This window comes from Dipodomys merriami, unplaced genomic scaffold, assembly GCF_024711535.1.
Source record: "Dipodomys merriami isolate MVZ:Mamm:240054 unplaced genomic scaffold, mDipMer1.0.p SCAF_12, whole genome shotgun sequence".
Lineage (NCBI taxonomy): Eukaryota > Metazoa > Chordata > Mammalia > Rodentia > Heteromyidae > Dipodomys > Dipodomys merriami.
The window spans coordinates 39,919,383-39,942,772 of NW_027202493.1; the positions used below are offsets into that span (position 1 = coordinate 39,919,383).

The following is a 23,390-nucleotide window of genomic DNA, read 5'->3' on the forward strand; positions in this document are numbered from 1 at the left end:
GGTAGTTAGTTGGGAGAGGAGTCTCGTGGACTTTCCTGCCTAGGCTGGCTTTGAACCGTGACCCTCAGATTTCAGCCTCCCGAGTCGCTAGGATGACAGGTGTGAACTCTTGGCATTCCATTTTTTGGGGGGGAGGGGTCTGTAAATTGCACAACCTATCCCTGAAAACATCATAGCCATATCAAGTCCCCACCAGGCCTGGCTGTGTTCAGGCCCCCCTGGTGCTCTGCTTTGGGGCCTTGCCCTGACCCTTGCAGTGGTGGCTCAGGGTCCCCGGGGGCTCCTGTCCTCCACCCCCTCCCTGGCTGAGGACTGAGTTTTGGCTGGGGTGGGGGGGGTGGAGGCAGTGTCCTGCTGGGGGCTTGCACTGCAGAGAACAGACACAAAGGGAGGATAAGCTGTCATATCAAAGGCATTTCTGCTCATAACCACTCCATAATTAACAGTGACAGCAGTGACAAATGTCCACTGGAGCAGCAGCCAGAGAAGCTGCTAACAACTCAGCGTGGTCACGTGATGTGTTGGAGGTTCAGGGTTTGCTGGAGTGACCCGGACTGGTCCAGCTCACACCTGGTGGGGTCAAGAGCAATAGGAAGAGGGCGGTGCAGGTGACAGAGGAAGATGCCTTCCAGGGGACAATGGCTGGGCCGCAGCCACCTAGGCCCAGGGCCTGTCCTGGAGGTTCAGATTCACCTGTGGTGCTTTGTCAGCTGGGGAGGTAACCGCATAGCTGGGTGCGGTTCCCTGTCCTCTCTTTCCGGTTGGCTTTCTCTGAGTGTCTGAAGTGCATGACGCTCCTCAGGTCCAGGGATAGGTAGAAGCTCCTGCCTCAGGAAGCTTCTGGAAGTAGAGTCCCATTTGTCCAAGAGGCCAGCCCAGTGATGTGAGCACAGTCCTGCTGACCCCACGGCCCCATGGCTGGGTGTCCTGTGTTCCAGTCGCCCTTGTTCCCTGGGGCCTTTGTCACTCAGCTTGGGAGCTGGGAGCTTTGAGTGGGTGAGTGAGCGGCACCTGTTTCGGGGTCTGTCAGTGCCACATGGTTCTCCAGAAGAAAGAATAGAAACAGCAGTTGGATCTGGTGCAGAAGGTTTGGAAGTGTATACGTGAGACTGGAGATAGAGCTTCTAATGCAATTGTGTTTAAAACCCTTGGCTCTCCAACCTTGGGTGATGTGTGCCATTCTCTCACTATGTATTAGCTCTTCATGCTTCCAGATGATCAGCTCAGGAATGACTTTTAATTATAGAAATGATATTTAAGGCATGCATTTGCAAGTTGGGATGACCCTTAACTACTTGGGGGAAAAATGAGAGAGTTTGGGAAGGAGGTGGAGAAGTTGAAGTTGCTGCTCACCAGGACTGTTTGCGGCAGCCCTCCTCTCACCCCCAAGGCTTTGAGTCCCCTCCCCCGCCCCAACCTTGAGAATTCTTATTTTCAGTCTCTCTTCAAGGTCTTTGTATCTTCCAACAATGCAATCATAAGAAAGTTTGTGAAATTTTCTTCCACCCCCTAAAAACCCAAAGTCACTACAAAGCAAGCTTGTTAGGAGCTGTTGTAAATTGAAAACAGATTTCCGATCTTGACCAGGAATCATTTGGAAACTCTGTGTGTGTGTGTGTGTGTGTGTGTGTGTGTGTGTGTGTGTGTGTGTGTGTGTGTGTGTGTGTGTGTGTGTGTGTCTGTGTGTGTGTGTGTGTGTGTGTGTGTGTCTGTGTGTGTGTGTCTGTGTCTGTGTGTGTGTGTCTGTGTCTGTGTGTGTCTGTGTACTGAGGCTTCAACTCAGGACCTGGATGCTGTTCTTTATGAAGATGAGTCTTGAGAACTTTATTGCCTGGGCTGGCTTTGAACAGGGAGCCTCAGCCTTCTCAGAAGCTAAAATTACAGTGTGTGCTACTGTAATTGCCTGGCTTTTGGGAGCCTTTTTAAATGAGCCCAAACCGAAGCCTGTCTTGAGTTGCTGCTCAGTGGTACAGGGCAGGTAAGAGAAGCTGGAGGCACAGGATAGAAAGTGGGTCTTTCTGCCCAGACTCTTGTATTCTTGTGCTGCATTCTTGCATTGTAATTAGCTTGAGACAGAAAACTAGGGACACAGGGACCAACAAAGAGGCCCTAGGGAGATTCATAGCTTGAGTCTTGGTGTGTGTCTGAAATGGCAGTATTGCACTAGAACTCCATGTTCTCCAGGGAAGTGCACAGGTCTGCAGGGCCACTCCTTCCCATGGGACAGCTTTGCTTTGCAGTGCTGCTTGGACCTGGGGTATCAAGTATTGACTCGCAGGCGCAGCCCTTCATGCCAGCAAGACTGCCGTCTTGGTTTTCTGGAGAGGATCTGGCTACCCATGATTCATTTGGCGGCCTGCTTGTTGTAGAATTCCTCAGTGCCTGCCTAGAAATGACAGTTTATTTAATCCCTTCGAAGCTGCCAGCAACAATGCTTGGAGACTGTAGCCTTTTCATTCAAACAATTCTAGAAAGGCTGGATGGCCACAGCCCCGCCCTGGAAGCAAGGGCAAAATGTGGCAGATGCTTCTGGAAGTTCCTGATTATAGCTCTCTGACTCCTTCCTACCTGCTGGGAGCTGAGTCACAAGGGTCAGCCAGCAGGGCCACAGGTCACCCAACCCTACCAGCAGCACAGACTGAGTGGGCCTGGCATGTTAGGGGGCGCTGTGGGAGGTGGGGAGGGGGGGGAGGAGAGGAGGGTCCTGGGAGGGTGACGCTCCCTCGAGATTTCACAGTGAGAGACCGTCTCCTGCCCCACCTTCTCTGCCTTGTTGGAGGCCAGCACGGTTGTAAAACAACTCTCTGAGCTTTGGGGTCAGCACGGGCTCCTTGTCCCTAGGCCCAATCAGGCTGATGACCTCCTTGTTATCAGCAGGTGCAGGGGACAGACTGGTTCTTCCAAGGTCTTGCCCACACCCCCTCCCGCCCCTCCTTCTCCCAGTCTCAGGTCTCTACTCTGACATCACTCCCCGGGCTCCCTCCCACATCTAAGTGCGGTGTCCTGTGTCTGGTCGTATGGTACTTTGCGACTTTTGCTTTATAACCTTTAGATTGTGTGTGTGTGTGTGTGTGTGTGTGTGTGTGCGTGTGCGTGTGCGTGCCAGTTCTGGCATGCATGCCAGTTCTGGGCCTTGAACTTGCTTTCCCTTAGCTTTTTTGCTCAAGGCTGGTGTCTGTTACTCTTGAGCCACAGCTCCATTTCTGGCTTTTTTTTTTTTTGCTGGTTAATTTTAGGTAAGAGTCTCATGGGCTTTCCTGCCTGGGTTGACTTCAAACTCTGATTCTCAGATCTCAGCCTCCAGAGTAGCTAGGATTACAGGTGTGAGCCATGCCCACCTGGCAGTTGGGACATATTTATTTTTGGCCTCTAACAGTGGCTGAATATGAAGGTTGTGCAGATATTGTTGGAGGAAGGAAGCTGTTCTTGGGTCCGCAGAAATTTCTGTGCCCAGCAACTTGTGGGTGTGGCCATCTCCTCTGTCCCCTCTGGGAACCCCGCCGGCCCGTTACAGTGCAGCTTTCCTTTAAAGTGCACACCTGAGTTCTTTGTTTCTTGGAAAAGCCTTGGGGTCTCACCTACCATGGGAAGTTTCTGAATTCCCGTTGCTATCTAAGAACACTTAAAAATGACTCCCCCAGAAACAGAAGAAATCATTTGTGCTTGTTATCTGCTTTAAATTTGTCAAGTGGGACCTGGAGGCTGGGGGGAGTTCAGTCTATTCCCCTTGGTGTCTTTGAACATGGAACTTGGGGTTCCTGATATGCTGTCACTGTTTTTTTTTTTAATTGTACTAGCACAGGACTTTGAACTCAGGGCCTCACACTTGCACAGCTTTCTTGGTTGACAGGTGTTCTACCACTTGAGCCATATCTCCAGCTGTGTGTTTTAGAGATGGAGTCTTGTGGACTGTTGGGTTCAAACCTCAATCCTCCAGGTCTCAGCCTCTGTAGTAGCTACGATTACAGATGTGAGCCACTCATACTTGTTATTGTTTTTTCTGATTGTTCTTTGTGAAAGTGGAAAGGTGTGGGAAGAAGAGAGACTGGTTCTCTGGCACTATGGTGAGCCCAGCCGCACATATAGAAGTCCGGCCTTGGGGATATAATTTGGTCATAGTGTTTGGGGATTCGGTAGCATTGGGAACATTTACCCTAGAGACTTAGACCTGCCAACTTTGGGGCTCAGCTTTATTCACTTTTGTGGGCCCCATGCTTCGGGGATGGCGGGCGGGGGATGTGTGCAGATCCACAGAAAGGCCCCCAGATAGCCTGGGGAGGTGCTAGGGCCCGGCCTCGTGTTTGACTGTGGGTGAAACCTGGCAGGTCCCTGGCTCCTTGGCTGTGTTTTATTGAGCATGTGCGTCGTGATGCACAGCTGACATAGCAAACCACGATGCTGTCATGATGATTGTCTCCGGCTGTCCCAGGAACCAGGGAAGGATGCATCCCTCGGCGTAATTATACAGAGGAATGAGCAAGTGGAGGCTGGCAACAGGGCTGCTTTGAAAGCTGCTTCTTTTCTCTGGATAATAGGCTAATCGTCGGGCGTGCTTTCACAGGTGTGGTTGCTGTGAAGGGCTTGAAAGCTGGCTGGGCCACACCCGGCTTGGAGACGGGGTTCTGAGGTACCCATAGCACAGCGGGCCCCTCCTTTCCTGGCTCTGACCCCAAAGGCAGTGCCTTATCACCTGGTCTCACACACAGCCTGAGCTGCTGGGCTGCTGATTTTTGGGGAGGAGGAGGAGGGGGAGGAGGAGGGTGTGTGTGTGTGTGTGTGTGTGTGTGTGTGTGTGTGTGTGTGTGTGTGTGTGTGTGTGTGTGTGTGTGTGTGTGTGTGTGTGTGTGTGTGTGTGTGTGTGTGTGTGTGTGTGTGTGTGTGTGTGTGTGTGTGTGTGTGTGTGTGTGTGTGTGTGTGTTCATGTTTAGGGAAGGAAATCATCAGAGCCTGCAGGGTCGGTGTGGGAAGGAGGGGCACTCCAGATCTGTGACATAGCATTCCCCCCCACCCCCTTTTTTCTTCTTTCTTCTTCACATTACCTTCTTTTCTAGAGTCACTGGATTTACTGCCAGTACTGGGGCTTGAATTCAGGTAGGTCCTTGAGTTCTTGTTCAGCTTGCCTGTTCATGGCTAGCACTCTACCACTTGAGTCACACCTTTTGCCTTCCTTTGGAGACAGAAGCTATGGACTTTTCATGCCCAGGCCTGCTTTGAACTGTGATCCTCTGATCTTAGTCTCCTGACTAGGATTACAGGTGTGGGTCACTGGTCCCTAACTAATGTTCTAAATATAGGTGTTCGTAAACTGCTAGAAAGACTGACACATATATAGACAAACCTTTTCCAATAAATGCAAACAGACACTTGCATATGTTTGTTTAATCAGAGTTCTAGCAGTTTCCTACATTGAGGTTCTCAGACTGGAAAGAACCTCCTTAGAAACATTCTGTTAGCTATGTTTATAAATATAGTTCCAACATTTATTTACTTATTTATTTTTGGCAGAACTGGGGTTTGAATTCAGGGCCTTGCACCTTGCTAGGCAGGACTCTGCTACTTGGGCCATGCACTGTCCTTTGGTTTTTTGTTTTGTTATTTTTGAGGTAGTATCTCATACTTTCTGCCCAGGCCAACCTCATACTGAGATCTCTACAAGTAAGCCTCCTGCCTAGCTGGGATCACAGGCGCACCCCACCACACTCAGCCCTGTTCTTATTTGTAGTTGTAACAGATAGCGAACAAAACACAAGAAATCTTCTGCCCCATTGGGCTTATTTATGGGTCGAAATACATGTTTCCCACCTGGAAATTAGTACCAGAGAGGTGACATGATTGTGGAATCCTTCGAGGCTTTGGTGGCAGAGCTGCGCCTGGTCTCTGCATGGTCATGCTTACTTGTGGTCGTGCTGACATTTGGATGTGCATTCTGGAGAAGCAGCTGTTTGGCAAGGGGAGATGCGTGGTGCTGGAGTGAGCAAGTGACAGAGCACCCGCGGCCCCTCCCCCAGCTTCGGCGGTCTTGTGTGGGTGAGGGCTTCTCTGGCGCTCAGCCCGGAGCCTGACTTAGGCCTTCATCTGCCCATTGCTCCTGGTTGTTGTTGCCCCTTGGTTCAGGAGGCAGCGAACCCTGAGCCCTAGCAAGGCTGAGTCATGGTGGGGAACGTGGCCTCCACAGACCAAGGAACTTTGATGTTCAAGGCTCTGTCCAGCACTGACCCTGAACTTCAGCACCTGTCAAAGGTCCCCAAAAGGTACTTGGCCAGAGCAGGGAGGTCAGGTGAGTGAGCTTCCCAGAGTACTTTTGTTTGTGACTTTCACTGCTTGTGTAAACTGATACTAGTGCTCTCCCCTCCCCTCCCCATTAGTTAGCCGTCCAAGTTTCCTTCGTTATATAATCAGGATTAATTTAAGCAGGCCTGACCATTCATTTAGCAATGATAAGGGAAAAAGAAAGCAAAGTGGGAGGGTCAGTCTCGTGTGAAACAGCTGTGGCAAGTCCCCTCCCTCATCTGGCCCTGGCTGTTCCTTCTGCTCAGTGGGACCGCAGCTGGGAAGGGCAGCTGGGGTGCACCCAGGTCAGGCAGGTGGGTGTCTTCCCACCCAGGACCTACCCTGACTCAGCAGTGAGTCTTCAAAGCAGTCAGTCAGCAGGTACATCTTTCTAGGAATTTGATGTTTCTCCAGAAGGCAGCTGCACGCCAGATTTCAAGCAAAGGCCTTTTTCATCTTGAGACTTTAGAAGCTCTGTGGCTGTTTTGAGCCTCTGCCACAGACAAGGACCCTGGTCCCGGTGCTCAGGCCTGAGCTCACAGCTGGTGAAGTAGAAGAGGCAGAGTGGGAGGTTAGCTGTGGCTCCAGAGCCAGTTCTGCTGGGTCTGTATCCATGGGAATCCCAGGGCCGGTCAAGCTGGGTTGATCCAAGGGGATTTCTTTTCTTTTCTTCTTTTTAGATTATCTAAGGATTTCATTTGTCTGTAATTGATACTGTGGCCTAGACTCCCAGACCAGTGAGTTCCCCATGGCTGGTAGGGGCTGTTGTGTGGTTTATGATGATCATCCTCTAATTGTGTTCAGTTTCAAACTTGCAGTGAAGTCCTTTGTGTGGGACAGCCATCATCAGCCAGCACAGAGAAACATCTGCTTCCTCAGGCAGGGCGACGCTGGTGGATCCTGAAGGGAGCTCACCCCCTGTCCCCTGCCCGTGTGAGGAGCCTCTCTAAAAACAGCCACGACAAAGACAAACAGCACCTTACCTAATGGACTAACAAAGCACTGAAGTTTTCTCCTTCATTCCTCTCGGGAGGCGCATGGGATAGGGGTTTCTACAGGCAAGGGAACAGAGCTTAAATAATTTACCCAGGTTCATGCAGTGACCAAATAGAATAGGACTTCATTGCCAGGTGGTGCCATGCCATGGTTTTGGCTCTTGAATGTGGCCTGGGGCCCATGTTTGCCTTGCAGTGGTTGCACGACTGGAAGGGATCCAGCTCATTCTCTCTCATGCCCTGCTGCCGCCCCTATCCTGCCCCCAGCCTCATGGCCCTCGGCCATCTGCTAGTCAGGTCTCCTCAAGCAGAATGGTTCTAGTACATCGGCTATCTTTGAGGCTGGCTAGATGAACTGGATTGCCATGTGATTGTGCAATTAGGATTTTCACAAAGTATGCTTGGAAGATTGTCAGAGATCAGGGTTCCCCAACTAGCCCTGGGAGCCCCGGGCCAATCACCAGCAAATCTGAGGAAGAAGGCACCTGCGTGGCAGAGCTCTGAAGTCATTGAAAGCTCTCCAGGAGCTCCTGGTGCCCAGGTTGTCTTCTGTCCCACAGTGGGGGTGACTTGCCTGGCAGGGATGGCTATGTGAGGGGTTTCTCCAGTTCCCCTGGATATCGGTCCTCACGTGTACACGGGGTGTTGATAAGCCACAAGGCTGATGAGGACTCAGGGGGAACCCCCAGGAGGCTACTTTCCGAGCAGTGGAAGCATTCTGACCATTGGCGTATCTGTCTCAGATTTTGAATACCGCCGTGGTTCGCATGTCCTCTTGCCAGATTCGGGCAGTGGGTTCGGAGTGACCCACGACTCAGGCTTCTCTCCAATCCAGTGCCTTGCCTCACACATTTCTTCCTGCCTCACAGTGAAGTCACCAATGGCGCCCATGAAATCCCTGCCCTGTCACTTGGAATCCTGGGAATTTGCCCCACCTAGAGGGCAGAGATCAGTTAGTTTAATCCTTAGGGCGGGCCATGTACCCATGGGCTGTTCTGGGTATGCGCTGGCTACCTGGCTACCTTGGGCTTTGGCCAGGTGCAGATTCTTTCATTCCCTCCTGCTTCTGCTCTAGCAGCTCCTGGGGTCAGGGATGTGGAAATGGTGTCTGGGAGCCAGGGCCAGGCTGTGGGCTACCAGGGAGCGCAAGGAACGAGGGGAAACCCTTCTTGGCGTGTGATGTTACTGTGGCCTTGGAGTCTCCACAGCTTCCCAGGGCACAGCCTCCTAGCCCTGCTGGAGGACTTGTCCTGAATGGTTCGGCTGCCTTTTTCCAGATGTCAGGGAACCTGCCCCTTGCTGGTGTGAGCAGTCGGTAGCCATGGAAACACCTGATCCTCAGTGAGGACTTCAGAGCCTCCTTTCCTGGGCCCGCCTCAGTCTGCCTTTCTTCCAGCAGGTGTCTGTTGACCCTCTAATAATGTTCCAGCCACAGTGGGTCTTGGCTGGTTCTCTCTTCTTCTTGCTCCTGTGTATTTGCTGGGACCCCCTGTGTCATGCTGTAGCCACAAGATCCTGTTTCCCTGATACACACACATGTCCATGTGGCCCGCAGCCACAGTTGCTCTCTTTCATAATAAAACAGGTTTGATTTTTGTTTAAAAAAAAAAAATCAGCCAGGCACTGATGGCTCACACCTGTAATTCTAGCTGCTCAGGAGGCTGAGCTCTGAAGCCAGCCAATTAAACACCTGGCCCCCAGAGAATGGATTTTTCACGTGTGATTCTAGACACAGCATTGCACATGTGTGTGCGTCCGCATGCGGCCTTGTTTCATCTACTTGGGCACGGGAAGGAAGTTCTGGTGGAGAAGCTGAGAGGGAAGGGCTGGGAATCACCTGCCACTCAGGGCCTGCATCATGAAGATGTGAGGCCTAGGCAGACTATTCTGGAAGATTCTCTTCCCTGGGCCCAGGCCCAGCTCCCAGGCTTCTCGCCCACTGGGTCTTGGGCAAGTCACTTTCCTCTTTGGGTCCTAGTTTCCCATCTGAAAAGGCCTGGCTGGCTGCAGCTGCTCCCCGGCTGGGGCCCTGGGTACTCCGTTATGTGATCCTCCATCTCACCTGGGACAGAACATACATTTTCCGCTCTCCCTCCCCCCTCCTCCCCTCAGTGAGGGAGCAGGCCAAGGAGGCCGGCCTTTCCTGTCTTGGCATCCCTCCCCTTCTAGCCTGGCTGCTCAGTGCGGGGCGGGTGTCATTTCTTTTGAGCCTTTCTGCAGAGTCATGGCTCTGGGGCTTCAGGGGATTTGCAAGACCTCCTGATGTCTGGAGTGTTTTCCTCCTCCGCTGCTTTGCGTGAGGTTGGGCGAGTAAGTGTGGAGGCAGGCAGGCAGGCGAGGAGGAAGGCCTGCTCCTTCGCCTCTGCCAGGTGCCAGCCTCTGTCTCCAGGCTGCTCCCGCGGACCGGCTGGCTGTCTGAGCTGTGAGCCCTCTTTGCCCTTTGTGCCTCTCAGGAGCTGTTGGCTCTGGCTGTGTTTTCACAAGAATGTTCAGCAAAGTAGAACTGGTTATTAAACGAACAGAGGTCTGTGTTGCCAAAGATGCATGTTCAGGAAGTAGCCTGTGAAACCTCGTTAAGCAGGTTTCATTCCTGAAGGCCTTTCCAGAGCCTTCAGCATGCTCAGTGCCTTATGAGTTTCCCAAAGGTGAGGATTATGGTGCAAACGTAGAAGCAGGTAGTAAGGAAAGGAAGGGCCGTGCAGCTAGTGTCTTGGGCAGAAACTGAAACCCAGACAGGAAGAGTGATTGGTGAAGTGTGTGTATGTGTGTGTGTGTAATGATGGTGGTTTCATTTTTGTGAATTCTGATTCATTTCCTTTCCCTCCTCTCCATTCTAGTTTTTTTGCACTTGTAATAAAATATACATAACAAAAGTCATTGCTGTAACGTTTTTTCTTTTTGTCAGTCATAGGGCTTGAACTCTGGGCCTTGGCGCTGTCCCTCAGCTCTTCATCTCAAGGCTAGTGCTCTACCACCTGAGCCACAGTGCCACTTCTGGTTTTCTGGCAGTTTATTGGAGAGAAGAGTCTCAGACTTTCCTGGCTTTGAACCTCGATCCTCAGATCTCAGCTTCCTGAGTAGCTAGGATTACAGGTGTGAGCCACCAGCGCCCGGCTGTAACTGTTTTTAAAAGTACTCATCACCGCCTTTGGCATCAGTTACATTCACACTGGTGAGGTCATCACCATCACCTACCTAGCCCAGACCCTTCCTCTTACCGATCCTCAGCCTGCACGCGTTACGCTCTCAATCTCATCCCCTCCACACTGCCCCACTCTGCCTCCTTTCTGAGTCAAGGGCCCTCTCTGTGGAATTGTGCAGTTTTTGTCTATTTGTAACTGCCTTGTTTCATCCAGCACAGTCTTCAAGAGTTCCACCCTGGGGCTGAGAATGCAGCTTAGCAGTAGAGTGCTTGTCTAGCATGTAGGAAGCCTTGGGTTTGATTCCTTAATACCATATAAACAGAAAAAGTGGTGCTGTGACGCAAGCAGTAGAGCACTAGCTTTCAGCAATGAAGCTCAAGGACAGCACCCAGGCCCTGAGTTCAAGCCCCAGGACTGGCAAAAAGAAAAGGAAAGAAGAGCTCCACCTTGTTGTGGCATGTGTCAGAACTTCCTTCCTCGTCAAGGCTGGGTAGTATTCTGCTGAATGGATAGAGAGTGCTTTGTTTAACCTCTGACCTGGATTGTTTAACCTCTAACTTGGATAGGATGGGTCCTTGTTTGCTTCCATCCCCCCCTTCCTCCCCCTCAGGTAGATACATAAAACATCTACCCTTGTTTCCACATTTTATAGATAGAATCACAGATTTTTTCTTTTTCTTTTTGGTAAGAGAGACTGTGATCTCTGAGCAGCACTCCCAACACAAAGCTGAGGGTTTTTGTTTTTTGTTTTTGTTCCATCAAGGGGCTTGAACCTGCGGCCTGGAAGCTGTCCCTGAGCTCATTTGCTCAAGGTGTGCTCTTTTGAGCCACAGCTCCACTTCTAGTTTTTGAGTAGTTAATTGGAGATAAGAGTCTCAAGGAGACTTTTCTGCCCAAGATGGCTTTGAACCTTAACCCTTAGGATTACAGGCTTGAGCCTCCAGCCCCCAGCCCAGTTTTTGATCACCCTGTGGTGACATGCAATGCATGAGGCTCTTATTTCTTATTTGGGGTAGTTGCAAGTCACAGCTGGTGAAATACGAGATGCTATTTGGTGTAAATTTCAGGGCGATTTTCAGGTTTTTAGAATCTAGCGCTTGGGAGCTTCTGTGGTCCCGAGGGGACCCAGGCCATACCCCTCAGTCCCTGCCACAATTCCCACCCACTCAGTGGCCATGCTTGCATGTTTTCTTATAATGGATCCTTCGATTAAACCACCTCAAATCTGTTTGAAAGGGTTAGAATAGAAATCTATTTATAAAATACAAAGGTGCAGGGACATTGGCCCTATGCGCAGGCAGGGCCTGGAGGAGCCAGCCTGTGTGGCCAGCTGCTCCCTCGGGCTGGGACAGTGGTGGGCAAAGGAAAAGTAGAGTTTCTAATTGAGCACTTTTTTTTTTAAATTTTATTTTATTTGTGAACATACTGTACAGAGGGGTTACAATTACATGGGCAGGATAATGCGTACATTTCTTACCAAGCATTGCACCCTCCTCCTTTGGTTTACCCTTCACATCCCTTCCCAGCCTCCCCCCCCCCAATCCCAATCCTTCTCCTCCCCCCCCCCCCCCCCCGCACCGACGTTGTAAAGCTCGTTTTGGACATGACAACTTGTACTTCTAATTGAGCACTTTTACAATGGCAGGCAACCTTTTTTTCTTTTTGAGGACTTGATGATAGAGCGTGGTGGGGATGGTTGCTTATGTTAACTGTTTTTGTGTCCTTTCTTGGTGAAATGAAAGGTTGGTATGAGTGTGTCCATGCTCTTTGCGATTTTAATATCTGGTGAGAGCCGAAATTGGGAAATGACTAGTCGTTTAGATCATAGATTTTTGCATAATTCTCCAGCCCCTAGATCCTGGGGGTTGGGGGGAATCTTGTTTTGGGGGAGTTGTAGGGAGCGCTATGGAGGAGGCAAGGGCCCTTTACCCCATTTTCAATAAGAGAAGAACCCCTTCTCTTATATATATATATATATTATACATATATATACATTGTATACGTTACATATTAGATATATCTTAAATATTAGATACATCATATATAGTAGAATTTGTGTGGTGGTGTTTGGGGATTAAAGGACACGCCCATCACAAGATGGAGAGCCTCTCCTTTAGGGGCTGAGGAGGGGCTGAGCTCAGGCTGGGCTTTATTTCTCTGAGCAATAGCCAGTAAGGAAGAGAGAGAGAGAGAGAGAGAGAGAGAGAGAGAGAGAGAGAGAGAGAGAGAGAGAGAGAGAGAGAGAGAGAGAGAGTGTGTGTTAGAGAGATCACACCAAAGTACCTGTGTGTGTGTGTGTGTGTGTTAGAGAGATCACACCAAAGTACCAGTCTCTCATATCCTCCCTCCCCAACCTTTTTCTCTCTTCTGAATTTATGCACGTGGGCACTGTGACTTAGCCAGCTGGAAATGTGGAAGTAACACTCTCCTCCCCTTCATGCCTTCTGGCCTGGTGGCATGATGGGAAAGGGCCAGGGAAAGCCAGCTCTGTGCCAGCCCAGTAGAAAGAACTGAGAACAAGACCTTTTGTGGGGGTGAGGCGTAGGGGGCCTGGGGGTCCTTCTAGTAGGGCCTGAGCAAGAGCTTTCAAGCACAGAAAACTCCAAGCCAGAGTGGAACTAGTGGTAGGAGGATAGATGGATGATAGTCTAATATTTTTATATAGCATTTGTATCATATTAGGTATGATAAATGATCGAGTTGATTTACAATATTCTGGAAAATTATATAGGCTATACGCCATTTTATTTATTTAGTCTGTCATTGGGGCATGATCTCGTGGCCTGGCCACTGTCCTTGAGTGCTTTTGCTCAAGGCTAGCACTCCACCACTTTGAGCCACAGCTCCACTTACAGTTTCTAGGTGGTTAATTGGAGATAAGGTCTCACAGACTTTTCAGGGGCTGGCTTCACACCACCATCCTCAGATCTCAGCCTCCAGCGTAATAAGGATCACAGGCTTGAACTACCAACGCCATTTCCGATAAGGTACTCTTGAGTATTTGCAGGTTTTGGCATCCCTGGGAATCTGGAACCAGTGCCCCCAGAGACGCTGAGGAACAGCTGTACTTTTGTTTATCCAGGACTCTGAATTTATAAAGGGTTTCCATGTGCATTACTTGCTGCTTGCCACAAACACGTGTTCTAATTGACGGTCTCAAGGTCCACTGGGGTTAAAGGATTCATCAGAAACCACACAGCTCACGGAAGGCAGGTCTCTGTGGGGTGTGCCTTCTCCTGTTCCTCCTGGGCTTTAACCTCCCCTTTCCTGGGCATAATGAAATCTGTGGGAATGTGGCTGTGGGAGAGGCGCATGGAGAACATTACTTACTTGGTGGTACTGCAGTTTGAACTCATGCTTGCTAGGCCAGATGCTCTGCCACTGAGCCGTGCCTATAACCTTCTTTTAGCACTAATTTTTGAGATACTATCTCACTTCTGGCCTGGACACATGCCTGTACCATGATCTGCCTATTTGAAGCTTTTTGTCCCTGGGATAGCAGGAGCATTCCATAGGGCCCAGGGTTTTCCATTGCAATGGAGCTTTATGCATTCTTCTGCCTAGGCTGGCTCAGAACCACAGTTCATCCATCTCAGCCTTCCACTTACCTGGGATGACAGGTGTGTACCACCGTACCCAGCTGTTGGTTGTATCCTGGGCTGTCCTAGGACCACAGTCCTGATCTCTGTCTCCTAAGTAGCTGGGAGTTTATGCATGAGCAACATGGACGCCCAGCTATGGAGATGGACTTTAGAAGGGAGAGAGTAAATATTTTTTCCCCCCACAAAGAAATCCTGTAAAACTGAGTACCTTCTCCTTTTCTCAAATTTTTCTGAGTCCTTTTTTTTTTTTTTTTTACCGCCCCCCTCCAAACCATTTTGTTAACCTGTATTTTTCTGTTTCTTCTTCTTGCCCTCCTGCAGACACGAATGCAGAGTTTAAACCCAGATCCCAAAGCCCAGTACACAAGCATCTATGGAGCCCTGAAGAAAATCATGAAGACTGAAGGCTTCTGGAGGCCCTTGCGGGGCCTGAACGTGATGATGATGGGTGCGGGGCCGGCCCACGCCATGTATTTTGCCTGTTATGAGAACATGAAAAGGACTTTAAATGACGTTTTCAACCACCAAGGAAACAGCCATCTAGCCAATGGTATTTTGAAAGCCTTTGTCTGCAGTTAGACAGTTCTCTTCTTCAGCACAGCCTATCCCGGGGCCTTCTCCCCGTGACCCAGCAGTCATCGGCTTCGGCATCTTGCTCAGGAACAGAGAACTCTAGGTCGCTGTGTGCACACCCAGTCTGACATGTGCACACGCGCACGCGCACACAAGCTTTTTCTGTTTCCTTCCTTCTCTGAAGCCTGGGGGAATTGGTGGCAGAGGTGTTTCAGGTTTTTTTTTTTTTGTTTGTTTGTTTCATTGTGTGGGCTATTGTTTTGTTTTCTGAATTGAAACATTCAAAAGCGATTAATGATCAGACCTAGAGGGAAACAAAACCCACTCCCCCGGAATAGAAACACAACTTTTGAATGCTGGATTTAAAAAAAAAAAAAAAAAAAAAGCAAACACACACACACATACACAAAGTTATCTGGACAGCTTCTTTGAGACTATTTAAAAACTGGTACGGCAGGTCTCCAGCGCGCCGAGATCTAAGCTTTAAAAGGTCAAGATGTTTTATGGCTGATTGATGAAGGACTTGGCCACTGCCGAAGGCCTTTCCCGCCTTGAGCTTCTGGAGACTCGGGGGTTTGCTCCCCATCCTCCTCCGTGTGTCTGAGCCGCATCTCTCTGCGAGGGCTGCAGTAGTTCTGTGTGGTGGATTCAGGGAGGGCTGGGTTTGGGGGTGGGGAGTTGCATGTTGGCAGTCTGTTCTTAACCCATGTAGTACTGGGCTAGGCTGGGTGGTCTTTTTCTCCCGTCTGTGGGGTTGATGTCCATGGATTTTTGTTTTTTGTGTAAAAGGGAATATGGATAGTAATGTAAAGCATACTTTTTTTTTTTATTTGCCAAAATTTGTTTTCTAGCACTCAAGCAAAGGAGAAGCGTCCAGCAGGAACTCCCTTTCTTGTTTTGCTCTGCCCAGAACCCCAATGCACCCCTCCCATCATCAGGTCTTGGAAATAAGTGCACCTGGCTGGTTTACAGACGTTTCTTTGGCTTTTAAACTGTTGGGCATTGGTTCCATTCATTGAGATGGTTATGAAGAGCCATGCCTTGATGTCACCTGTGCCTGTGACATTGGGCTCTCCTCTTGCCCAAACGCCCTTAGGTACTAGTTTGGATTCTTGAAGGAGTTTTAACAGAATGCAGTTTCTGCCGAGGTCTGCCCAGTGCTGCCCTATAGCTTTGTGCTGAACTGTGATTCTATTGTGGCTTTTTAAAAAAAGTTAACGTGCAGGAGAGAGAGGTTGATTCCTTTTTTGTAACCTCTTTGAAGAGTTACCCTGTCCCTCATTCTCCCTCCTTCCGTGGTAATTTGAACTACCAAGCAGTAGCACCACAAAGGGAGGAAATGCACAGTTCCAGGACTCATTCAGTGTTCTGAAGTTCCTGGCTCTTGAAGCCAGGTCAGAGGAGATCACCAAACAGCACCTGTGTTATCCATGAGGCCCGTCATTGCTTTACAGATTTACCCCGAAAAACCTATCTGATTCCCACTTCCTGACATCCTACCCATTTTCTTCATAGTGATTAGATTTTGAGGAATTTTCTTGAAGATTCCCTTCTTGCCCAGCCATATACATGCTATTATTCCCCTTAACCACCTGACCCTTAAAGGCACAGTGATGACAAAGGCAGGAGACAGGAAAGAATGCCAATCTAGACAGTGGGCAAATGCCATGTTGTGGTTTCTGGGTGCCGCACAGCCTTAGCACATTTAGCTTTCGCCCGGGGCTGAGGAGCCATGTTTCTGTCGGCCGTCTCCATCTCTACTACCATGTTAGGATCTGAAGCGTCAGTGCTCACCTGGGCAGAGCTGCGAGTCAGTGTGGGTCCTTAGAAAGCTGAGTCCAGAGTTGGTCCAACATTAGGTTCCAGGAACTTTCCAGAGCGCCCGGTTGTGGAGGGTAATTTTCTGGAGTTTGTTTTGCAGGGATAGCTGGGAGTATGGCCACCCTGCTCCACGATGCGGTAATGAATCCTGCAGAAGGTAATGTCTTCCGGTTCCAGGGAAGAACCGGAGGGGTTGTGCAGAGGGGCAGGAGGAAAGGGGGAGGGGAGGGTTGGTAGCGGGCAAGGGCAGAAGGTAGGCAAGTGCCAGGGCCATCCACAGCCAACTGGAGGACTGGGATATTGTCTCAGGAGAGACAGGAGCTTTGGAGTTTTTATGGTCTTGCTGGGGAAACAGGGGTAAACCTAACTACTAAAAGATGACGTCCTCTGCCCTGTAGCCTTCTGGGAGGTGTTCAGATCACCGATCCTCCCGGACCAGGGTAGCGGAACTGGGGGCATTCATTCGGACAGCTCTCTAGTGATCTTTTTAGATCGTGGTGATCTAAAAACCTGCGCATTCATGGCTGGCCCACGTTGCCTTTATCAACATTAACATTTGGTTGCCCTCAAATGTAGGGAACCTGTCAGAGGCCCTTCTTTAGGGCTCGTATACAATTGGACATGATCATGGAAGATCTGAAGCAGATAAATGTAGACAGAATGGAATTCTGAGCCCTGGCATACTGCAAATGTACATGTAGCCAGTTTGGGGGGCTCTTTTTTTTTCTTTTTTCCCCCCCATTTTGGTATTTGAGAGTCTTTAAAAAAAAATCTCAGCTCTGTAGCTCTGCAAATCTCGGCTGTTAGCTAGCTCTTGGTTTATTCTGGTAAGCTCCGGCATCTCAGGTCTCAGGAAGATTTGGGCCTGGTTTTGGGCCTGCCTTCAGCGGGTGGCTCTCCCTGGTGGCAGCCATAGGTGACATGCAATGTGCTCCACTTTGTTCCCCTCACTTGGAAATGGTGCACTGACGGGAGGGAAAACTGGAGAGACAAGTCTCAGCCTATGTTTGTTTGGGTTTTGTTTTGCTTTGGTTGAAATTTCTTGCTTGTTCTGGTAGCTGCCTCCCACTGCCTAGCAGGAAGGGAGGGAACTTGTTCTGGCCCTTGAGGCCATGCCGGATCACCCTGGAAGTTGGGTGGTGAGGGAAGCTCTTAAGCCTTTTAGGTGGATTTTCTCATTGCGTAGTGGGACCTGCTGGAACGAAACGTACCTTTCTTACGTTTATATGGAAAGCAGAGAGTTCAGAAAGATGGCCTGTGCTCTGTTTTCTCTTGTGATGTTATGTACTTAAGTCAACTTACTTGTCCATGTGGTTTTTCCTGTCATAAGTGTATTCAAGACCAAGTGTTTGAGGCCAGGAAAGTGGTGGTCTGAGGTAGGCAGGGAACAGTTCAGAGGAAATCATATAATTCCCAGTTGGGTGCTAGTAGCTCACGCTTACAATCCTAGCTGCCCCGGAGTCTGAGTTCTAAGGATCATGGTTTGAAGCCAGTTAAGGCAGAAAAGTCTGTGAGACTCTTATCTCCAGTAAACCACCAAAAAGCCAGAAGTGGAGGTGTAGTTCAAGTAGGTAGAAGCTAGCGTTTTGTTAAAAAGCCAAGTGTGACAGTGTGACGCCCTGAGTTTGAGCCCCAGTACCAGTAGTCGTGGAGGCTCAGGGTCCTCATGGATACAAAAATGTATGGATCTTAGAGCTCCTTACATAGAGTGGTAGAATAGTCACGTCTGTCTGGCACATTCTCTCCGGCTTACTTACCAAACATAATGCAGTGTACGTAGTTGTCACACTGTGCTGTTTAGGGAATAGGGCCAAGGGAAAAAATCCAACTTTATTCAGTACAAACACATTTTTTCCCCCTGAATATTTTTGATGCACAGTTGATTGGCTCTTCGGGTGTGAGCTTTCTTCTCTATACTTTTTTTTAAGGTGATTCATGCAGTGATCTGGTCAGTGATGAGTTTGTTAGCTTGTGTCAATGAAACAAGGATTTCGTTGATCTTTTTTAAAGGATTTAGGGGAGGCTCGCCCCTCCTTCCCCCATTATTCTTGTTGATGTAAGGTCTTCGATAAGACCGAAGTGTAACACGTGAGTTCACTTGGACATTGTTAAAGCCCCGCAGTCTGGGTGAGAAACCCAGCCTCATCCCCTCTTGTTCTGTGAGTCACTGCTTTGTAATAATCAGGATTGTCTCCGAACGTGGGCAGGTGTAATTCTAGTATTGTCTCACTTAAACCGTGATGTGGAAGCTGAGATAGGACGGTCAGAGATGCAGACTCCTGAGAGTAAGCGAAGGATACAATCTTCTGATAGACTGATGCAGGATGAGTTGGGCAGAGGGAGAGAGGGCAGGGTTCAGATGTCTGTTCCAAGGCCCATTGGCAGTCAGGATCTGGAAGATGAATGAGGTCAGCCGATGTAGCCTGCGGTGGCTGCCTGGCTGAGGGGCCACCTTAATTGGAGACTGACAGGAGCCCCTGTAGACATCGTTACCTTCCTGGTGCCGAGTCCCACAGGTAGAAATGGATCATTGAATCGGGACTGCCTGGCGCTGGCCCTCGGAGGCCGCCCAGGCTGGGGCTGTGTGTGCTCGCTCCGGATGTCCTTTACCAGTGTGTCTAACTTGCTTGTTTCTCTTTATTGGCTTGGCTTCTTTTCACTCCGACCTGGGGTGGGGTCAAACCAACCACCTGCCCGCTCGCTGGCTGCCCGTCTGGCCTGGCCTGGCCTGTCTGCCCCGCGGTCCCGAACACAGTGGTGAAGCAGCGCTTACAGATGTTCAACTCGAAGCACCGGTCAGCCCTCAGCTGCATCCGGACGGTGTGGAGGACCGAGGGGTTGGGGGCCTTCTACCGGAGTTACACCACGCAGCTGACCATGAACATTCCCTTCCAGTCCATCCACTTCATCACCTACGAGTTCCTGCAGGAGCAGGTCAACCCTCGCCGGGACTACAACCCACAGTCTCACATCATCTCGGGCGGGCTAGCTGGGGCCCTGGCCGCGGCCGCCACCACTCCGCTGGACGTCTGTAAGACCCTGCTCAACACTCAGGAGAACATGGCACTGACCTTGGCCAAGGTCGGGGGCCGGCTCTCAGGCATGGCCAATGCCTTCCGGACCGTGTACCAGCTCAACGGCCTACCTGGGTACTTCAAAGGCATCCAGGCACGAGTCATCTATCAGATGCCCTCCACTGCCATCTCCTGGTCGGTCTATGAGTTCTTCAAGTACATCCTCACCAAGCGCCAGCTGGAGAGTCGAACTCCGTACTAAAGCAGCAGGCTGTGGGAAGTTGATTGAGCATCTTTTGTTTGCAACGGGCTTCCTGTGGCTGCCCGGTCCCCTTGTCCTCACTCCCAGGCCCGTCCTGCAGGGCACCTGCGCCAGACCCTCCGCTCCTGGTGCCTTAGAGAGAGGGGAGGACAGGATGGTCGCTGCCCCCAAAAGCTGTCCTCAGGGACGTGTGAGTGGCGGTGGACAGGAAGGACAGGGGAAGGGGACCGAGGAGTAAGGAGTGGCTTTTTTGTCCTCCGAGAGGAATGTGTCAGTCTCCTTCCTGGGTCCTTAGATCACAGCTCAGGGAAGAAGACAGACAGTGGCTGAGCGTATTAAAGGAAGAGAGTCTATGTATATAAAAGTTTCATTACACAGTCTAAAATAGGTGGATAATGTTTATCCTTTATTTTTTCTACTTAGAAGTTTTTCAATTTGTGTGTGTGAGTGTGTGTGTGTGCACTTGTGCATGTCCATAAATAGTATTGCAGCCAGGATAAAATCGAGCTGTGTTTTTTAAAGAAATAATAAGAGGGCTGAATCCTATCAGGTTAAGTGAAAAGGCACCAAAGTTCTCAAGGGCTGAATGTGGCCTCCAATCCTGTGCAAGCCCCTCCCTCCCCAAGGTGGAAGTTTGACTTGAATGTGAAATAAATACTGAGCATATCTTTTGAATTTCTCTTTTAATGGGGGAAAAAGGTACGTTGAGAAAGAATCATAATGACCTATTATTGCAGTTTTTACAAATTCTTTCATCACCTTCATGTGCCTTTTCCCTTTGTCTTTCCAAAAAGATTCGGGACCAAAGATGGGGTCCTGGCACATTTTCTTCTGCTGTGTCTACACACATGCTGGTGCTGGGTGATGAGGTTGGGCTCACTGTAAGGTGACCCCTGGAGTGGCGGGTCCCAAGCCTGCTGTGATATTCCCCGCCCCCACCCCCACCCCCACCCTCCCCCTGTTATGAGTTTCTCCCTGGTCAGCACTTGGCAGCCTCGGATATGTCAACGTTTGGCTATTTGCTGAGATCACCGGGATAAATCCTGTTATTGTAGGACTTATTTCTGTGTCAACTCTTTTTCCTCAGGTAACGTGTGTGTGTGTGTGTGTGAGAGAGAGAGAGAGAGAGAGAGAGAGACAGACAGACAGACAGACAGACAGACAGACAGAGTGCATGCTCAGGGCTTTTTTTCACTTGTCTTGTTCAGTCAAACCTAGCACTCTAGCTCTTGAGCCGCATCTCCACTTCTAGCTTTCTGCTGATTAATTTGATATGAGCCTCATAATTTTTTTCTGCTTAGGCTGGCTTCCAGTCTCAATCCTCAGATCTCAGCCTCCTGAATAACCAGAATTATAGGTGTGAGCCCCCCTGTACCTGGTTTTGTGTGTGTGTGTGTTTCCCATGCTGCCTAGGAATTTTTAGGAACACAGCACAGGTCTGTCCTTTTCTCTGTGCCAACCATTAACGTGCCTCCGTCCTGTCAGGTGGACCTCATGTCTGGGCGAGAGGAGATCCTGTAGAGAGCTTGTCTGCTCCATGTTACCTGGGAACACAGGGCTTGCTGCTTGGTGTTCTGAAATGCAATGGCACTGTCTCCAGGGGAGCGAGCGTGTGTCCTCTAGCGTGGCCGCTTTGGTGAACTTCAAAGCAGCATGCCACCCGCTGTTCTAGTGCTTCAAAAAAAAATTTTTTTTTGAGCGCTTTTCACCAAAGCCTGGTACCAATGAGCAGAAATCGAGTGCTTTCATTCTGGCAGGTCTAGTTCCACCTAGATAAGCACCCGCCTTGCACCCGGAGAATTTTCACCTCGAGGTCATGGCATACAATCTCCAACAAGTATAGGTTTTTTTGTCCTAAGAGCTTTTAAGAAGTTACACAACAAAAAGCCCAGCTTCCTTGTTCAAATCAACGATGGTGGAGAGCTGTCCCGCACCAGGTACCTGCCATGCGTGGCCCCAGGGATTGCTGCTGACCCATCCGCTTTGCAGTGATACCTGCCATCTCCATGGAATCCAGTTGATGGAGGCTTCTTTGCAAGCTGTCTATATACCATCCCATCTCTGAAAATGTCTGCTCTCTGACCTGGCCTGGCGCTAGCAGTAAATAGCACTAAGTTCTGAAAATGGAAGAGAAATCCTAGAGTCTAAAGTAGAATTCAGATTCTCAAAAATGTTTCCCTCCAACTCCTTTTATGTCCACTTTGATATGCTCCCCGGCTACAAAACATCACTTCCTGGAGGCTTTGTTCTCCTCCTGTCAGGGTGATAGAAGATGGAGACACAGGACCCCAACTTCAGAGCTCTGTAGGTTCCAAGTCAGGGGGATCCAGTCCTGGTTTTCCCTCACCGTGCTGATGAGCTTGTCAGTTAGGGGCGGGCCCCCTGCCTGCCTGTGCCCTACCTGTGACTCACCTGGCCATCCTGAGGGTGAGGAAATAAGTATCCGAAAAAACTTTCAAGTTCGGAAGCACTGAGAGTGTTGATTTTTGTGGGAATTCTTCCCTGTCTCCCCTTGCTGTTCATGTATTACTGTTCACGCAGGCCTGTGTGTGTGACTTTGACATTGCAGCACGCATAGGAAAATTCTACCCCTGCCCAGGGACCAGCTTCATATAGTTAGGACATACATTGGTCATTGTTTTGTCAGGTGATATCACCTGATTATAGTATTTCATTGTGTGTGTATGTGCGTGCGTGCGTGCGTGTGCATGTGTGTGTGAGACATGCAATTAGCTCTACTGCTCAGTCCATGATTTGAGGTTCAGCCACTTACAGAACAGAGTTTGATTTTACAATGAAACATTCATTTTTTTTTCTCATGGGATAAATTCTCAATTTATGGCTGTTTTTTTTTTTTCTCTTTGAATTGAACTATTTATTGGTCTTCTATGTGTGGTTTGTTTAATGCTGATATTCCAAGTCCCATCCCTCTACGGCCCTCTAAGACTGGATCTCCACCAGACGATGTCAGTTTTATTCAGCCTTATTTGTTTGATTGTACCTGTGAAGTCCAAATGGACTGCTGTGTGTCTAGGGCAAGCCAATGCGATTCCCTTGCATGTCTTAAAAGCCTGCAGTCAAGATTGTACCTCCTCTTGCAGAGTGTGCGTGTGTGGGGATGCAGCCACTGGGCTGCTAGACTTGTCACTGGAGCTGGAGAAAAAATAAAGCATTGATCTTGGAAATGTGTGGGCTGTGTGGTGGCGGTAGTACACAGAAGAGACCTGCATGGATGGGGTTTGTGTCTGAATTGTGCATGGAAGACCACTGGGGCCCTGCTGTCTGGGTTCCACTGCTGGCTACAGCGGAAGCTGCCCACGCCTGGTCCACGCAGGTGCCTGTGTGGTCACACCAGGACATGCTGGAGCGCCTCCTGTCTGCTCACTGTCTTGGGAGGGGGAAGCCTTTCCCTGGGTGTGGGTGACTCCTCCCCATGATTCCAGGGGCATGTGTCCATGCCTGTCACCCCACATCCACCTCCCCTGAGAGCTGGAAGTCAGAACCCTTGATTCTCTGCTCTGAATCAAGAGTCAAAGCCAGAGGTCGATTTAGCATGGGCCCAGGGGCCAGGAAGGGGCCAGGAAGGTTGGGACCAGGCAGAGGGTATTGGACATCAACTTCCTGCCTTGTCCTTTTGCCAGTAGCCAGCCCCAAGCAACTTAAAATTTTGTAGCTTGTGATTGTTTCCTGCCAGTTAGGATGGGAACACT

At 49.8% G+C, this 23,390-nt stretch overlaps 1 protein-coding gene across 5 annotated transcripts in view; it reads left to right on the forward strand.

Moving 5' to 3' along the window:
- The window catches only part of Slc25a37 (solute carrier family 25 member 37), a 35,696-nt gene extending 12,831 nt beyond the window's left edge, over positions 1–22,865 (forward strand). Inside the window, exons 2-5 of one of the 5 annotated variants that reach the window (XM_070016667.1) lie at positions 13,491–13,621; positions 14,332–14,560; positions 16,505–16,561; positions 19,160–22,865. In XM_070016667.1, coding sequence (XP_069872768.1) covers positions 14,338–14,560; positions 16,505–16,561; positions 19,160–19,680 — 801 coding nt within the window. In that variant the 5' untranslated portion in view covers positions 13,491–13,621; positions 14,332–14,337 and the 3' untranslated portion in view covers positions 19,681–22,865. Of the gene's footprint in view, positions 1–13,490; positions 13,622–14,331; positions 14,561–14,687; positions 15,074–16,504; positions 16,562–19,159 lie in introns of those variants that run through there. The other 4 variants (XM_070016668.1, XM_070016666.1, XM_070016669.1 and 1 more) reach the window with 4 other exon arrangements.
- Positions 22,866–23,390: the final 525 nt, after the last annotated feature.